The sequence below is a fragment of the Mustela erminea genome, chromosome 6 (genome assembly GCF_009829155.1).
Source record: "Mustela erminea isolate mMusErm1 chromosome 6, mMusErm1.Pri, whole genome shotgun sequence".
Lineage (NCBI taxonomy): Eukaryota > Metazoa > Chordata > Mammalia > Carnivora > Mustelidae > Mustela > Mustela erminea.
In genome coordinates, this window is record NC_045619.1 from 143987519 (window position 1) to 144002390 (window position 14872).

The 14872-nt window shown below is 62.3% G+C and overlaps 1 protein-coding gene across 3 annotated transcripts in view; it reads left to right on the forward strand.

The window, feature by feature from the left end:
- Positions 1 to 14872, forward strand: part of ADARB2 (adenosine deaminase RNA specific B2 (inactive)) — a 357169-nt gene that overhangs the window by 241541 nt on the left and 100756 nt on the right. For all 3 annotated transcript variants that reach the window (XM_032349873.1, XM_032349874.1, XM_032349871.1), the window contains exons 2-3: positions 260 to 346; positions 7429 to 8336. In XM_032349873.1, coding sequence (XP_032205764.1) covers positions 260 to 346; positions 7429 to 8336 — 995 coding nt within the window. The remainder of the gene's footprint in view (positions 1 to 259; positions 347 to 7428; positions 8337 to 14872) is intronic.

Below are 14872 nucleotides of genomic sequence, written 5' to 3' on the forward strand. Positions count from 1 at the left end.
GAGAGGACCGCTGGGTGTTGAGGGACACGGAACAAGAGGGGAGAAGACAAGAAAGGCGGAAGTCAGGAAGCTGAAGGTCGAGCGGAGAGGACTTTGGCGTCAGAAATCCCATAAGAGACCAAACCAGAAGGAAGTGGCTGGAACCAAAGCGAGCGTTCGGCCGCCCTCGCCCGAACCCTGGGTGGTAAGATCGTAGGAAAGCATTGAGTCTTTCTGAAACTCGATGTCAAAAGTGCGTTTCCTGTTCTTTTCTTTCCAGACAAAGTGAGCACCTCGTCGGCCTTTATCGCTCCCTTCAAGCACTTCAGTCCCGGCGCCGTGAACGCGGAAGACGAAGACAGACTAAGTAAGCAGCTTCCCCGTGCGCGGAGGGGCGTCCTCTGATGTCCCCAAACACTGAGACCCCGGAGTGATGGGGGCACTGTCTGGGCTTCCCGGAGCAGGAGGCTCTGCTCCCGCTGCCCCGTCCCCAACGTGAACCCCTTCCCCACCAGGGATCCTGTCCCCACCCGAATCCTGTCCCCACCAGGGATCCTGTCCCCAACGTGAACCCCTTCCCCACCAGGGATCCTGTCCCCACCCGGAACCCCTCCCCGCCATGGAACCCCCTCCTCACCTACAACCCTACCCCACCCGGAACCCCGCCCCCACCTGCGGATCAGGACACTTGCAGTGACTGCATAATTGAGAACCCCAGGATTGTCGGGGAAAATCCGTTCTCCTGCACCCTCTCCTTGCTTTCCATTGTTTTCCCCTTCAAGGGGGGGGGGGTGAGCACAGTCTGTACAATGACTTAACACGGGAAAGGCTGGACGGGGGGCCGACCTGTTGAGGCATTTCTGGCTCGTGAAGGAACCCGGGACGCAGCAGAGCAGTGCGGGGCGGAGGGACTCCGAGCGGTCCCCTGCTGAGACCACAGAGGGACCCCGGGGGTGGGTGGGCAGGGCTGGTGTGGGGGGGTGGGACTCCTGGACGTGACCGGCACACTCCCAAACCCCAGACCACACAGATCGCTCCTGCATTTCATTATGACCTCACCCATGGGCCGTCCTTCCGCCAAGTGGGACCGCGCAGACTGATCAAGGCTCGAACTCCCCAGGACCTTGACCAGGACGCACGGCAGGGGGACCCCCAGCCGCAGTTCTGCCATCGGCTGGTGAGACACACGGCCGGCAACAGGACCGAGGCTGAGGGCATGTCCCACGTCCCCGCCCGAATCAAAATCGCAGAGCAGGGTTGCTGGACGGGCACAGAGTCCCGCGGAAATCAGGACGCGGCTCCCTGGGCCACCCATCCAGGGCCCCTCCTCAACCAAGTTTGCAGACACTTGTCCGTTGTCTCAGGGTCTCAGTGGGAAAATCTCCAGGACTCGGTCTGTGTATGTACAAGTACCTCACAAATGTGGACCACGTCCGCCAGCCACAAGCACGTGCCCACACGCGCCCCAAGCTGAGCGGGACGTGTGCACGCAGCGATTCGGCTAAACACGAGGAGAGAACGCGCTGAGACGGGGAATCTGCCTCCTTCGGTCGGGGGTGGGACCTGCTGACGTAGCTGGAGCCCCGCATGGGGCAAGACCTCCTGGACGGGCTCTCGTGCGGTCACTGCTCCCCGCGAGCCTGCGCCACAGGTCCCAGCGCCTCGCGGGCACAACCCGAATCACAGCGCTGGGATCGGAATGCGTGGGACCGTGTGTGAAGACGTTCGGCCTGGAACGCAGTAAACGCACAAACTGGCTATTTCCCCTAATCGGTGGGAACCTATGGAGAAGATTGACTTTTAATTGTTTGTTACACATTAGAAAGCCTTTGCAACGCTTGGAAAATCCTTACTTAGAAAACCTTATTCCCAAACACCGTTCAGAGCAGACCTCCAATCAATGGCCTGACGGTGCCTTCCAATACCGTGGACACAGTCTCGACAGCGCCCTCGGGACGTGGGAGAGGAGTGAGCGGGGCGCGCGGGGCGTGGGTGATGTGTGATGTGTGGTGTACGTGTGCACGCACACACCTGTGCGGTAGAGGTGAGCATGACGGGAAGTGCCCTTTATCCCTGCAGCTGTGTGACGCAGGTGTGCCTGCACCATGGTTAGGCAAGGGTGCTCAGCCGGCTCTTGTGTGGCTCACTCTGGGCACCGTCGGGTGGGCTTTCCCATGGCCACCGGCACTCGGCACCTCTCGTCCCGGAGCCTGAGCTCCCACTGCCAAGTGCAGAGCTGCGGCCAGGGGTCAGGGTCCGGAGACACTCAGCCTATCTGGAAGGACAGGTCACTCCCTGCACGGCGGTCTGGAGGGAGGAAGACCCACCCACCAAACCTGCTTGATCCACACCCAGACGTGGGGCAACATCCAGGACCACATGGGACACGTCCTCAAAGGAAGCACCTTCGTCTGACACAGGGCGTCAGACCTGCGCTTCTGCAAGCCGGCCCATGTGGCCTCTCAGTGCTCCCGGGGCGTGGATGTGCCACAGTGACCCCCTTCCCACGCAGCTCCTCACCCATGAAGCACCAGGGCCTCCCTTGGCCACTGGCCGCACTCCTACGGGCCTCCAACTGATGCAAATGTGGCAGACCAGATGGCCGGCTCCTGGGGTCCGAACACCTGCAGCCACGACAGCGTCACCGTCGGCCACACGCACGGAACAGCGCCCAATGCTGTGCCTAGTTGGAGAAGTCTGGCTGCCTGGTTGGAGAAGACAGACAGACGCTGGCCCCAGAAAGGGGGGCAGCAGACAGGGTGACGCAGGTGCATGATACGTGGGCACAGCTACCTGCTGGAGCTGGACGCCGTGAGACCACGGGCGCGGACTCCCCCTCCACGTGGCCTGTGCACGTTTGAAGGACGGTGCCAACACACAAGGGCAGCCTCCTGGTCAGACTTAACTCTGAGAGGGGATGTCTCGCCTGGAAAATGAAACTAGCCGCGGCCACACCAGTGTAAAATTCTGCGTTCTCTCACTAAAATGCAATTCTTGCACACGTGGGACCTCTCCTTTTGCCAAGAGGGACAATGCACTCACGGGCCCAGGAGACGGACCGATGTGAGCGCAGACGGGAAACGGCCGCTGGCGCGTGGTGTCTGTCTAATGGAGTGCAAAGTTATTTACCTGCTTTTTTTCTACTTTCCACAATGGAAGGACACGCGTGACTCCTGGAATCACAAAGCCGTCGGCGGGTCTCATGTTCGACGCAGGGAGGATGAGGGAACTCGCCCCGGGCCGGCGTGGGCATGCAGGACACCTGCACGCGCTTTCCTCGGAGCAGGACTTTGCTGAGGGAAGGCTTGTGGGATCCAAGTCAGAAATCTTCCAGCGCGACATGAGCCTTCCGTGGGGGCTCCGTGGGGTGGTGGGAGCCGTTCTGGGTCCCCAGACCCATCACTCCGTCTGGCTCCCCTCTCTGCCCGCTAGCATTTTCCCACAGGCTGACGTCTGCACGCCGAGTGCCTGCACACGGAGAGTGGGGACAGGCTCACCGAACAGGTGACTCCCCGGTCCAGCCCCCTGCGGGGAGGTGTGCTGCCTGCAGAGCCGCTCTGAGCCCGACCCACTGCGCATCTCTGAGCTACGACAGGCACGTAGAGCAATTATTTGGAAGAATGAATTCCAGGGTAGGATTAAAGGACTTTCTAATTCTTACAACCTAGTCTGACCTGTCCGTTTGACTGTTGCTAGTGTACAACAAGTACGTTTTCAGAGATGAACCATTTTTATCATGTAATAAACATTCCAGTGCCAAGGTCTGCACCCCAGAACCCACAGAGAGTCCGGGCGGGTGGGCTGCCTCCCTCTGTCAAATCCTTCAAGGCAGGGGCAGCCGTCATTTCCACGGTGGCCACGATCAGTCACCAGGAAGCACAAAGCCTGGAAGCCGTGGCGTTCACGGACCCCGTTTACGGATCACGTGGGAAGTTGCATGGGTTGTGTCCCCTGAGCCGCACAGAAGCCCCGCATGGCAGGGGCCATCACGCTTTCCTGCGGTCTCCAGACAGAGCTGCTGGTGCTCACGCCGCCCGTGAGGCCTGGGGTAGCCCACAGGGCCCAGGAGCAGGAGACTCGGCTGGGAAAGGAGCCCCGTACGCTTGGATGCCACGGGGCCCGGACCCGGGGAGCGCGTGTGGGGCAGGTACGGCACAGCCTGGCCTCGCACCCCACTGCTGGCTCACCTGACAACAGAGTAGGGAAGCCTGTTAGCGGGCGGAGAGCGAAGTGAGAACCACTGCCTGGTCGGGGAGGGGACTGCGACGGACCCCCTTCCCCGGGGAAGAAGGAAATGTGCATTTGTGAAGTCAGAGCTGGGGTCCCATAAGAAATTCGTGCGGGATCGCAGTGGCGAAACGCCCACAGATGGGCATCGGGTTTTCCCGGTGGCCCTGGCAAAGCGGCGTGTGGTGTCCCAGAGCAGGCCCGGGGGTCTGCAGGCCGGAGCTGCAGTGCGGGCGGGTCCCTCCACCAGGTACCTCCCCTCCCCCGCGCCATCTCTCCTCTGGGGACCGGGACTCGCTGTGCGTGTCCTACAGGCGTCTGTCCGTCCGTCCTATGGGGCCGAGCCTCCCAGAAGACAAAGACTCTTTTCCTATGACTGTGTCGGGAGCCAGACGGACACTGACTCACAGGAGCTCTGATGCCGACCCAAAGCGAGAGAAGCGGGGTGTTTGTGTTGCACTCTGGGGCCCACGGGCTCCGCGACAGAGGGATGTGCACAGACCTGGCCTCGGGACAGTCCGCGGCCACCCGGAGCCCACACACTCTGACAGGCAGAGGCCGTACCCTGCTTCCTGGGGGGAGGCCCTTGCACTGCAGCGTCTGCCTCTCTCTGTCCCGCTCCCACCCAGGATGCGCTCCCTGCACGTCAGGGTTTGGGCTGAACATCCCCCTCGGCCTCCTTCGGGGCACGCTCGGGATGCTGTCACAGGCACACGCTGTTCAAACCCACATCCGCCACTCTCAGAAAGTGCAGTTTGGACACGTGCAGGGACCTGCCCCTGGTCCCACGGCCCTGAGACACAGAGGGGACGCGGGTTCTCGTGCACAGGAACCCCGAGCTGGCGGGTGACCGCTGCCCTGCCGGCCTCCTGCCGCTTCTGCCAACCACGCTCAGACCCCGCAGCCAGTTAAACGGAGTGCTCGGCCGCGGCGGGGAACCGGACCCAGTCTGCGCATCTGCAGGAACCAGAGGTTGTGCCAGAGCGTCCAGGACAGGGCCCAGAAGCCCGCTTTGTGCCTCAGTTGTTACTCGCTGTTGGGTACTATAGAAAGGGCCTCCGTGCCACAATCCGATAACCGTGGCCGGTGCCACGGACAATGGTGAAGCCGGCAGCCGTGGCTGCGGTGCGTCAGGGAAGTGAAGCAGTGTCCGTGCGGGTGCAGGGGCGTCCGTCCGCGAGGGCTGCTCCTCCAAGATAACCCTTTCCGCCTCGAAAGGCAACAGAGGTCATCTGATCTGCGGGCCGCTTCCCGGGCGCTAACAGTCCAGGCGACCCCCACCCCGCAGGAAATCAATAAGAAATTAAAGCGCTCCCAGCAATTTTCAATGCAATCTAGAATGGGGCTTTTGGGTCGGGCTGCGGTTTTTTCCCATCTCTACGTTCAGTGTGAGAAACTGCGTGGTTAATCTGCTCTACCGTGTCTTGGCCTGAAACACCGCGGTGGCGGGGCTCCCGGCTGCCTGGCCCGGGAGGCACAGTGACTAACGAAAGAGGCAGAGATTAAGTGCCTGATATTTGGAAGGTGATTATTTCTACTAAAACAGGCTGTAAGTGCAGGGCGTCCGCCTCTAACCTACAAAACCCTCCGCGTCCCACCTTGGAACAAAGTCCCCTCCGCAAACCTCACCTTGCGTCTCCGCAAACAGGGACCGCGGCCCCTCCGGCCCGGCCAGGAGCCCCGAGTGTGCGTCCCCCACAGAGGACACCTCTCCGCGCCGGCGCGTGGCACGTTTCTGTTATATTCTTCGCCAGCAACGCCACGAGGGCGAGGTCACGGAGCCCAGCACGCTTCCTGCGGTCCGGCTCCGGGACAGGCCTGAGGGGAGCCCACGCGACGTCTGCCCACAAGCTACAAGCCAGTGTCAAAATCGCCCCACGTTTCCCCGGGCCTAACAAGAGCAAACTCACTCCCAACTCCAGGGCACTTCTGCACGGGCCCCGCCTGGCCCCGGGGGGCCGCCTCACCTCCCACGTCTGCCGGAACCCGGGGCCTACCGCGCTCGGCAGCCTCACCGCCGCCCAGAGCCCAGCACAGGGAGACCCTGCGAAGGACCCAAGAACACAATGGACGATTCTGCCTTACAGCAGCCGCGAACATTCCCGGGACACTCCCAGCTTGACCAGCAAGCCCAGATCTGGGCTCCTTCTAGAACATGGGGCCGTGACCCCACACAGGGTGGGTTTTAGGAAGAAGAAGGGTAGTGAAGTGGAGGTCTGAGGGAGGCTCTGTGACCGGCGCCCGCCCCGCTCACCGCGGCTGCCCCCGGAGGATTTCAGAGGAGACCCGAGGGGTCAGCGCACCAGAGGCACATTCACCCACGGAGCCATCGGGACTCTTGTCCCTTGGTCCCCCAGCGATCCGTGCCTGACGTTTCCAGAACAGAACCACGTTATCGGCCGTGAGATGTCCAAGATGGCCAGTCCACGGAGGTTAAATGATTGTGACACGAACTCAGCACCCACTTTAGCCAAGGACGGCTTCCCTCAACTCACTTCATAGGATTTCTCGCAGAGGAAGGAAGAAAAAAGCCATCGCAGACACAAATGCAGTGACCCTCTGAGCCCGTCTTGTTTCCTCCTCGTGTCTCGGGGGAAGCAGGGACATCTGGAACCTTTACCCGGGGCGTGTGAGGACCCCACGATCTGCAACGTCTGTGCCCGTATGATACACACCAGCGATACCCTCACCTGGGTATCATTTTCACCATCTAGCACATTCCCGAGGTCCACCCCGCTGACGCACACAGCTGGGTGCCCCGCAGCGTTCTGCTGTACGGAGACCACACCGTTCCCCAACCACCGCTCTCGGCGGGGAAGGCCTCCTGACCCTCCGCGCTGCCCACAGCGGATGGGCGGACAGGGCCGCCGGGCCGTTTGGTCGGGACAACGCTGAGGGTCGCCCGGGCCCAGGGCAGGCAGCTGGCCTCAGCCTCGACACGTCCCAGCCCAGGCCCAGAGCAGCAGACGGCAGCAGCACGCGGGGGCCGTGCTCCCCACACGCACCCCCCAACAACCTTCTTCTCAGAAACGCATCCCTGCGAGACCCGCCCGGGAATCTGGGTCCCTCCCCTCGGCCCCCACCTCTGGGTGCTGTTCCCGCGGCTCCCAGGCCTGACGGCTGCGCGGGCACCGGGGCGCAGGTGTGCCGCGCGGCGGTCCGGTCGGCCGTCCGTCGCGAGCTGCCAGGGCCCGGGGTCACGGCTGTGTTTCTCGCCCGCAGGTACCAGCAGCGCCGACGTGAAGGAAAACCGGAACGTGAGCAACCTGGAGGCGCGGCCCCTGCCCGCGGGCGACAGGGCCAGAGGCGGCGCGCCCGGCGTGAAGAGGAAGCGGCCCCTGGAGGAAGGCAACGGCAGCCCCCTGTGCAAGCTGCAGCTCATCTGGAAGAGGCTGTCGTGGTCCGTGGCGCCCAAGAACGCGCTGGTGCAGCTGCACGACCTGCGTCCAGGCCTGCAGTTCCGCACGGTGTCACAGACCGGCCCGGTGCACGCGCCCGTCTTCGCCGTGGCCGTGGAGGTGAACGGGCTCACGTTCGAGGGCACGGGGCCAACCAAGAAGAAAGCGAAGATGCGTGCCGCCGAGCTAGCCCTGAGGTCCTTTGTGCAGTTCCCCAACGCCTGCCAGGCCCACCTGGCCATGGGCAGCGGCGCCGGCTCGTCCACGGACTTCACCTCGGACCAGGCCGACTTCCCTGACACGCTGTTCAAGGAGTTCGAGCCGGCCGCCCCCAGCGAGGCCTTCCCGGGCCGCCGCCCCGCCGACGCCGGGCTGCTGTCGTCCGCCTGCCGGCGGGGGCGGCTACTCTGCCACCCCCTGGACCTGGTGGGCCCGGCGCGGCCAGACAGGCCCAGGCCGGGCCCTGCGGCCCCCGGCGAGAGGAACCCCGTGGTCGTGCTGAACGAGCTGCGCTCCGGCCTGCGCTACGTGTGCCTCGCGGAGCCGGCGGAGAAGCGGCGCGCCAAGAGCTTCGTCATGGCCGTGAGCGTGGACGGCAGGACGTTCGAAGGCTCAGGACGCAGCAAGAAGCTGGCCAAGGGCCAGGCGGCTCAGGCCGCCCTCCAGGCTCTCTTCAACATCCGGCTGCCCGGCCACATCCCCAGCAGGAACAGAAGTCACCTCTTGCCGCAGGTGAGACGCGCAGGTGCCGGGGCAGGCGGCGTTCTTCAGAAGCTAGGAGGACGGGCGGTGGTGGGCAGCAGGCAGAGCCCTCTGCCCGGACTGCAGGCTCCCCTGGGGCGCACGACCTCCTCTAGGAAAGCCAGGCTCTGCCCGGCACCCTCCAAAGGCCCGGTCGCCCAGCCTCATCATTAGGATTGACGTTTGGTGGTTTGGAGAGAGTGAGCGCGTGAGTGTATAGAGTGCCCAGACCCTGTGTTAGCCAAGCTCGCCTGGAGACAGGGACACCCCTTGCGAGGAGCGGGGCCCTGGTCCCCAGAGCTGGGTGAGCAGCAGGGCACCTGGTGTCTTGCCTGAGCCACTCAGGGACGCGGCCGCTGGGCAGCGCGGCAGGAGAGCAGCCCACCTGGTGTGTGGCGCGGGGCGGTCGGGGGGCGTCTCCAGCCGGGGGCCCAGAGAGAGCCCCACGGGTGTGCTCACCTCATGTCAGTGAGGCCAGAGACAGGCCGGTGCGTGCGCGGCCCGCTCGGCGCCCCAGCCGGGCCAGATGGAGGTGGGGTCCAAGGCCTCGGCCGATGGGCAGTAGAGGGCTCAGGGGGAGGGGGGCTGAGAGCCAGCATCATGGTCATGTCAAGGTCATGTCACCACCACTATGATTCCAACGGTGGGTCTGCTTCTCACCCTGGCTCACCCGGCTTATTCGGGAAACACCATGTAGCGCCGTCCGTGCGGCGCGAACTACCCTGACGCCTGGACACCACGGCGTCCTTTCCCGTCCTGCGGGTGCTTGGGGATGAAAACCCGTTTCTCCCCACACTCCGGGATCGCTCTGTGGCCACCGCTTCCGGCGCACGTAGGCCAGGAACAGAAGGGAGCGGGCAGTGAGGGAGCCCCTGGCCCTGTGTGGCTGCGAGTCCGCCAGCACGTGGGGGGACGGGGGGCTTGGCCACGGAGCACGGCGAGCTGCACAGCCTTCTCAGCGAAAGGCTCCGGTGCGGGCCCCAGGGCGGAGCGGCAGCCGGGCCATCGCTCCCCGTTCCCTCGTCGGGGTGACAGCCGTGAGGCTGGCAGTGACCCGCCCCCACTGCCGGGTCCCTGTTTCTCTGCCACCTCGGCCTCCGGCTCCGTCACTTATTTTCGGAGGTTAGTTGAGCGATTAAGGGGAGGCTGGAGGCGTCCAGACCACGTCGGCACCTGCCCTGCCCTTCGATCCCGCCTCCCAGGGACGCAGGGTCAGGTAAACCGGGTGTTTGCAGAGCAGCTCAGCGTCCGACTCCATCCCCGAGCACCTCCCGGGGTGGGGGCCGCAGCCCTGCTCTCACCTCCCACACCCCTGTTCTGTCCTGCGTCCGCTGTTGCTCCTTTCTGTCCCTGAACTCGGGACCCCGTGGTGGAAGTCTGCCGACAGCGCCGAGGAAGGGGTGATGCCCCCCGCAGCGGGTGAGCCCTGGGCTGCCCACGACCTCGGCCATGCTGTGTCTCCCAGCCCCTTCCCGAGGAGGCCCCTCACCCTGGCCCCCAGCCGGCCACCGCCAGCCTGGCCTGTCCCCCCATCCCGCCTCCCCCACTGCCCCCGCACCGCTCCCCTGCAGGTCGGAGCCTGTCAGTGAGCTCTGGCCGCGATGCCCCGTCCTTTCATGTTGTGACCCCTGAGCGCCCGGAGGGAGGGGCCAGGCCGCACCACTGCTTTGTGACAGCCACTGGACCCCAGGAGGCAGCTCGTCACCTAAAGCCACGGCCCAAAATTGTTTTCCTCTGATGGCTGCTGCCCACCCCGACCGGATGACGGAGGCTGTGGTTCACCCGTCACAGCTGATGCCGCCGTGCTGCAGGCTCATTACCTGCTCCCTCACCCCTGCACCCCAGGGCTGCGTGGGGCCGAGCAGGCCAGGGGACCCAGGGCCAGGCGTCATTGGGGGCTTTGCTAAATGTGAATCCCTGTCTTGGGCATGGTCTGGATTCGGGGTCTGGATTCGCGGTCTGGATTCGGGGTCTGGATTTGGGGTCTGGATTCGGGGTCTGGATTCGGGGTCTGGATTCAGGGGCTGATCTTTAATTCAAAAAAAAAAGATTCCAAGAGTCTAAGTCATGCCTTGCTTCCCTGCTCTGCCCGATCCTTCCCCCGGGGTCCTGGGCTCCACGTCCGCAAAGGCACGACCTTTCATCCCCTAACTATGCTGTTAACACCTGTGCCAGGAGAGACAGCCAGCAGCCAGGCTCCCGGAAAAGGCAGGTCCCCCTGACCCGGGGCCCACGGCAGCCCTGCTCACTGCCGGACTGGCCGTTCTAACGTTCCCAGCCCTGACTCCTGGTTCTGCCCCCCATGGCGGTCTTAGGTGAGCGGAATGACCAACCAGGAATGTGGTGGGTCCCAAAAGCACAGTCCCGCGGGCTTTCCCCAAAGGCTCCGTGGGCGGTACACAATGTGCTCCCTGCTGGAAGCCGGAAGCCCCCCGTAAGTGATGGGGAACGAAGGAAGGATTCGATTGTAATGGCACCGGGGCCGGTGGGGAGTGCACGTGCTGGGGCGTGGAGCAGGACCCCACACTTCTGATTTCCATGCAGGGAGGTCAGCTCACCTGCCCTGTTCAGCCTGGAGACCAGGTCCACACCGGCCTGGAAGGGCGTGCCAGAGACTCGCTCTGTCCTGACGACAAGTCTGGGCGAGAGCAAGCTCTCCAGCGCCCCTCAGCTGAGGACCGTGGGCAGCCTGTCCAGAGAGGCCACCGTGCTGTACTGGTCAACCAAGCACCGGCCCTGCTGGGCTGCAGGACATGGACGCCTGCAGGCAGAGGGTCCCTCCCCACCAGGAAAGGCAAACAGCACTTGCTTCCATGGCCAGTTTGAAGGAGGCGGTTCTGAAGAGCAGTAGGCCCAGTGACAACGAATATCGTAGGTATTCCCCAAAGTCTGATTTTCAACAACTCCTTTATCGGGGCATTTCTCAGAACTGAGCTAGTTTTGTTCCTTTACTTTCCTGAGATCTGGCTTCGGGTCTCTTATCCAGAGGGCTAAGGCCAAGGCTTTATTAAATTCTCTAAAACACAGTACAGACCAGGGGGATGGTCTGTAACTCACACACAGGTGTGCAGGCTGTGCACTGTGCAAATATCCGTGGATAAGGACCGCCAGGGCAGACCAGGAGGTAGCTGGCCCACTTTCCTGGCCTGCTCTTGGTGCTGCTTCTCAGAACAGGGCTCCTTGAGATGCTTGCAAGTGACACTGAGTCCACATCAGCGTCTACCGACGGTCCCCAACTCAAGATGCCTCACCTCCACAACGTCTCAGCTTTGCGTCGGTGCAAAAGCGGTGCGCACTCAGTAGAAGCCATTCTTTGAGTTTTGAGTTTGGGTTTAGAGTCTTGTCCCAGGCGCACTTGCCTTTTGAGCGGCTCCCGTCAGCCCCACGATCACGAGGGTCACAGCGGGTCCGCGGACAGTCGTCCCGCACCCATACCCGCCGTCGGCTCTCCACAGTGAGCGTCGTACGGGATACACTATGTGAGAGCGTCCACACCGGATTCCCGAGTAGGCGCCGTGGCAGGGATTGTCCCAACCGTGGGCCGAGGTCCGCGTGCTGTGCACGTCTCAGGCCGGGGAGGCTACGTGGGACAGTCAAGGTTAGGCGTATGAAATGCAACTTTGGCTTGAGGATATTTTCCATTTACAATGGGTTTATTGGGACACAACCCCATTAAAAGTCAAGGATAATCTCTAAATACTCATTCCCTGGAAGCATCATCATAAAAAAAGGAGATAAAATCACAAAATCTCTATCTGTCTCCGGCCTTCACTTCCCAACCCAGCATGAAAAGAGCTGACTGCGTAGAAGCAGGAGATCCCATGGGAAAGGCATCTCCCCGGTGCCTCCGTGGTGGACAGGAGGAGGCACACGGGGTTGGCCTCGAAGGACAGTGGATACCTGCCCCCAGGGTTTCAGGAAGCAGCTCCCGGGGTTTCAGGAAACAAGCGCGGAGACTGACTTAGAGACTGACTTGGAGACCGACCTGGAGACTGACCTGGAGTCCGACCTGGAGACGGACCTGGAGACTGACCTGGAGTCTGACCTGGAGACTGACCTGGAGACCGACCTGGAGATTGACCTGGAGACTGACCTGGAGTCCGACCTGGAGACTGACCTGGAGACTGACCTGGAGACTGACCTGGAGTCTGACCTGGAGTCTGACCTGGAGACCGACCTGGAGACTGACCTGGAGTCCGACCTGGAGACGGACCTGGAGACTGACCTGGAGTCTGACCTGGAGACTGACCTGGAGACTGACCTGGAGATTGACCTGGAGACTGACCTGGAGTCCGACCTGGAGACTGACCTGGAGACTGACCTGGAGACTGACCTGGAGTCTGACCTGGAGTCTGACCTGGAGACCGACCTGGAGACTGACCTGGAGTCTGACCTGGAGACCGACCTGGAGACTGACCTGGAGACTGACCTGGAGACCGACCTGGAGACCGACCTGGAGACCGACCTGGAGTCCGACCTGGAGACTGACCTGGAGACTGACCTGGAGTCCGACCTGGAGACTGACCTGGAGACTGACTTGGAGTCTGACCTGGAGACTGACCTGGAGACTGACCTGGAGACCGACCTGGAGACCGACCTGGAGACCGACCTGGAGACCAACCTGGAGACTGACCTAGAGTCTGATCTGGAGACCGACCTGGAGACCGACCTGGAGACTGACCTGGAGACTGACCTGGAGACTGACTTGGAGACCGACCTGGAGATTGACCTGGAGACTGACCTGGAGTCCGACCTGGAGACTGACCTGGAGACTGACCTGGAGACTGACCTGGAGTCTGACCTGGAGTCTGACCTGGAGACCGACCTGGAGACTGACCTGGAGTCCGACCTGGAGACGGACCTGGAGACTGACCTGGAGTCTGACCTGGAGACTGACCTGGAGACTGACCTGGAGATTGACCTGGAGACTGACCTGGAGTCCGACCTGGAGACTGACCTGGAGACTGACCTGGAGACTGACCTGGAGTCTGACCTGGAGTCTGACCTGGAGACCGACCTGGAGACTGACCTGGAGTCTGACCTGGAGACCGACCTGGAGACTGACCTGGAGACTGACCTGGAGACCGACCTGGAGACGGACCTGGAGACTGACCTGGAGTCTGACCTGGAGACTGACCTGGAGACTGACCTGGAGATTGACCTGGAGACTGACCTGGAGTCCGACCTGGAGACTGACCTGGAGACTGACCTGGAGACTGACCTGGAGTCTGACCTGGAGTCTGACCTGGAGACCGACCTGGAGACTGACCTGGAGTCTGACCTGGAGACCGACCTGGAGACTGACCTGGAGACTGACCTGGAGACCGACCTGGAGACCGACCTGGAGACCGACCTGGAGTCCGACCTGGAGACCGACCTGGAGACTGACCTGGAGTCCGACCTGGAGACTGACCTGGAGACTGACTTGGAGTCTGACCTGGAGACTGACCTGGAGACTGACCTGGAGACCGACCTGGAGACCGACCTGGAGACCGACCTGGAGACCGACCTGGAGACTGACCTAGAGTCTGATCTGGAGACCGACCTGGAGACCGACCTGGAGACCGACCTGGAGACTGACCTGGAGACTGACTTGGAGACCGACCTGGAGACCGACCTGGAGACCGACCTGGAGACCGACCTGGAGACTGACCTAGAGTCTGATCTGGAGACCGACCTGGAGACCGACCTGGAGACCGACCTGGAGACTGACCTGGAGACTGACTTGGAGACCGACCTGGAGACCGACCTGGAGACTGACCTGGAGACCGACCTGGAGACCGACCTGGAGACCGACCTGGAGACTGACCTGGAGACCGACCTGGAGACCGACCTGGAGACCGACCTGGAGACTGACCTGGAGACCGACCTGGAGACTGACTTGCGGGAGCTTCTCTCACACTTGTCCATCCCCTTCGTTCTGTTTTGTCTCAATTTCCACGTGTCTCAAAGGTTCGTCTTTCCCCCAGAGTAAGAGGGGGAGTACCTCCAGCCTGTGCACACGGGGGCTGCTTGGACTGCGCCCTCCGGGGGTCCTTGCGGGGCAGTAACCCCGCCTGGCTCTGCTCCCCCATGTGCGGCTAGGGCTGGGATGAGAACCATGGGAATTTAGGGTGCGATGGAAAGGAACAATCAGTCTTTAAGTTCCAGCATTTCGTAGCGAATGTGGCTCAGAGCTCCAGCGCACGACCCCCTTTCCTGGAATCTGCCCCCAGAATTAGCTGCGGAACGAGGCCGAGGGTCTGTTCCTGCCGTCTCCCCAGCTGTGCGGCGGGACGCTAACAGCATATTTGCGCAAATGTGCCGTCCTTCTCCCAAACCCCAAGGTGACCCCCAGCTGCTTCTGGCCCGTTTACAGACTGTTGTTCTGATCTCACACTCCTGCTAATCTCTCTCACTCGACACGAGTGGCATCCTAACCGCCGTAATGCAGAACCGTTAATTAATATTGCCATAACAAATTAGCAATAGAGGGGCCCTCAAATTTTAAATAGACTTAAATTAAAAACAGATAGCTGTGGAAATCA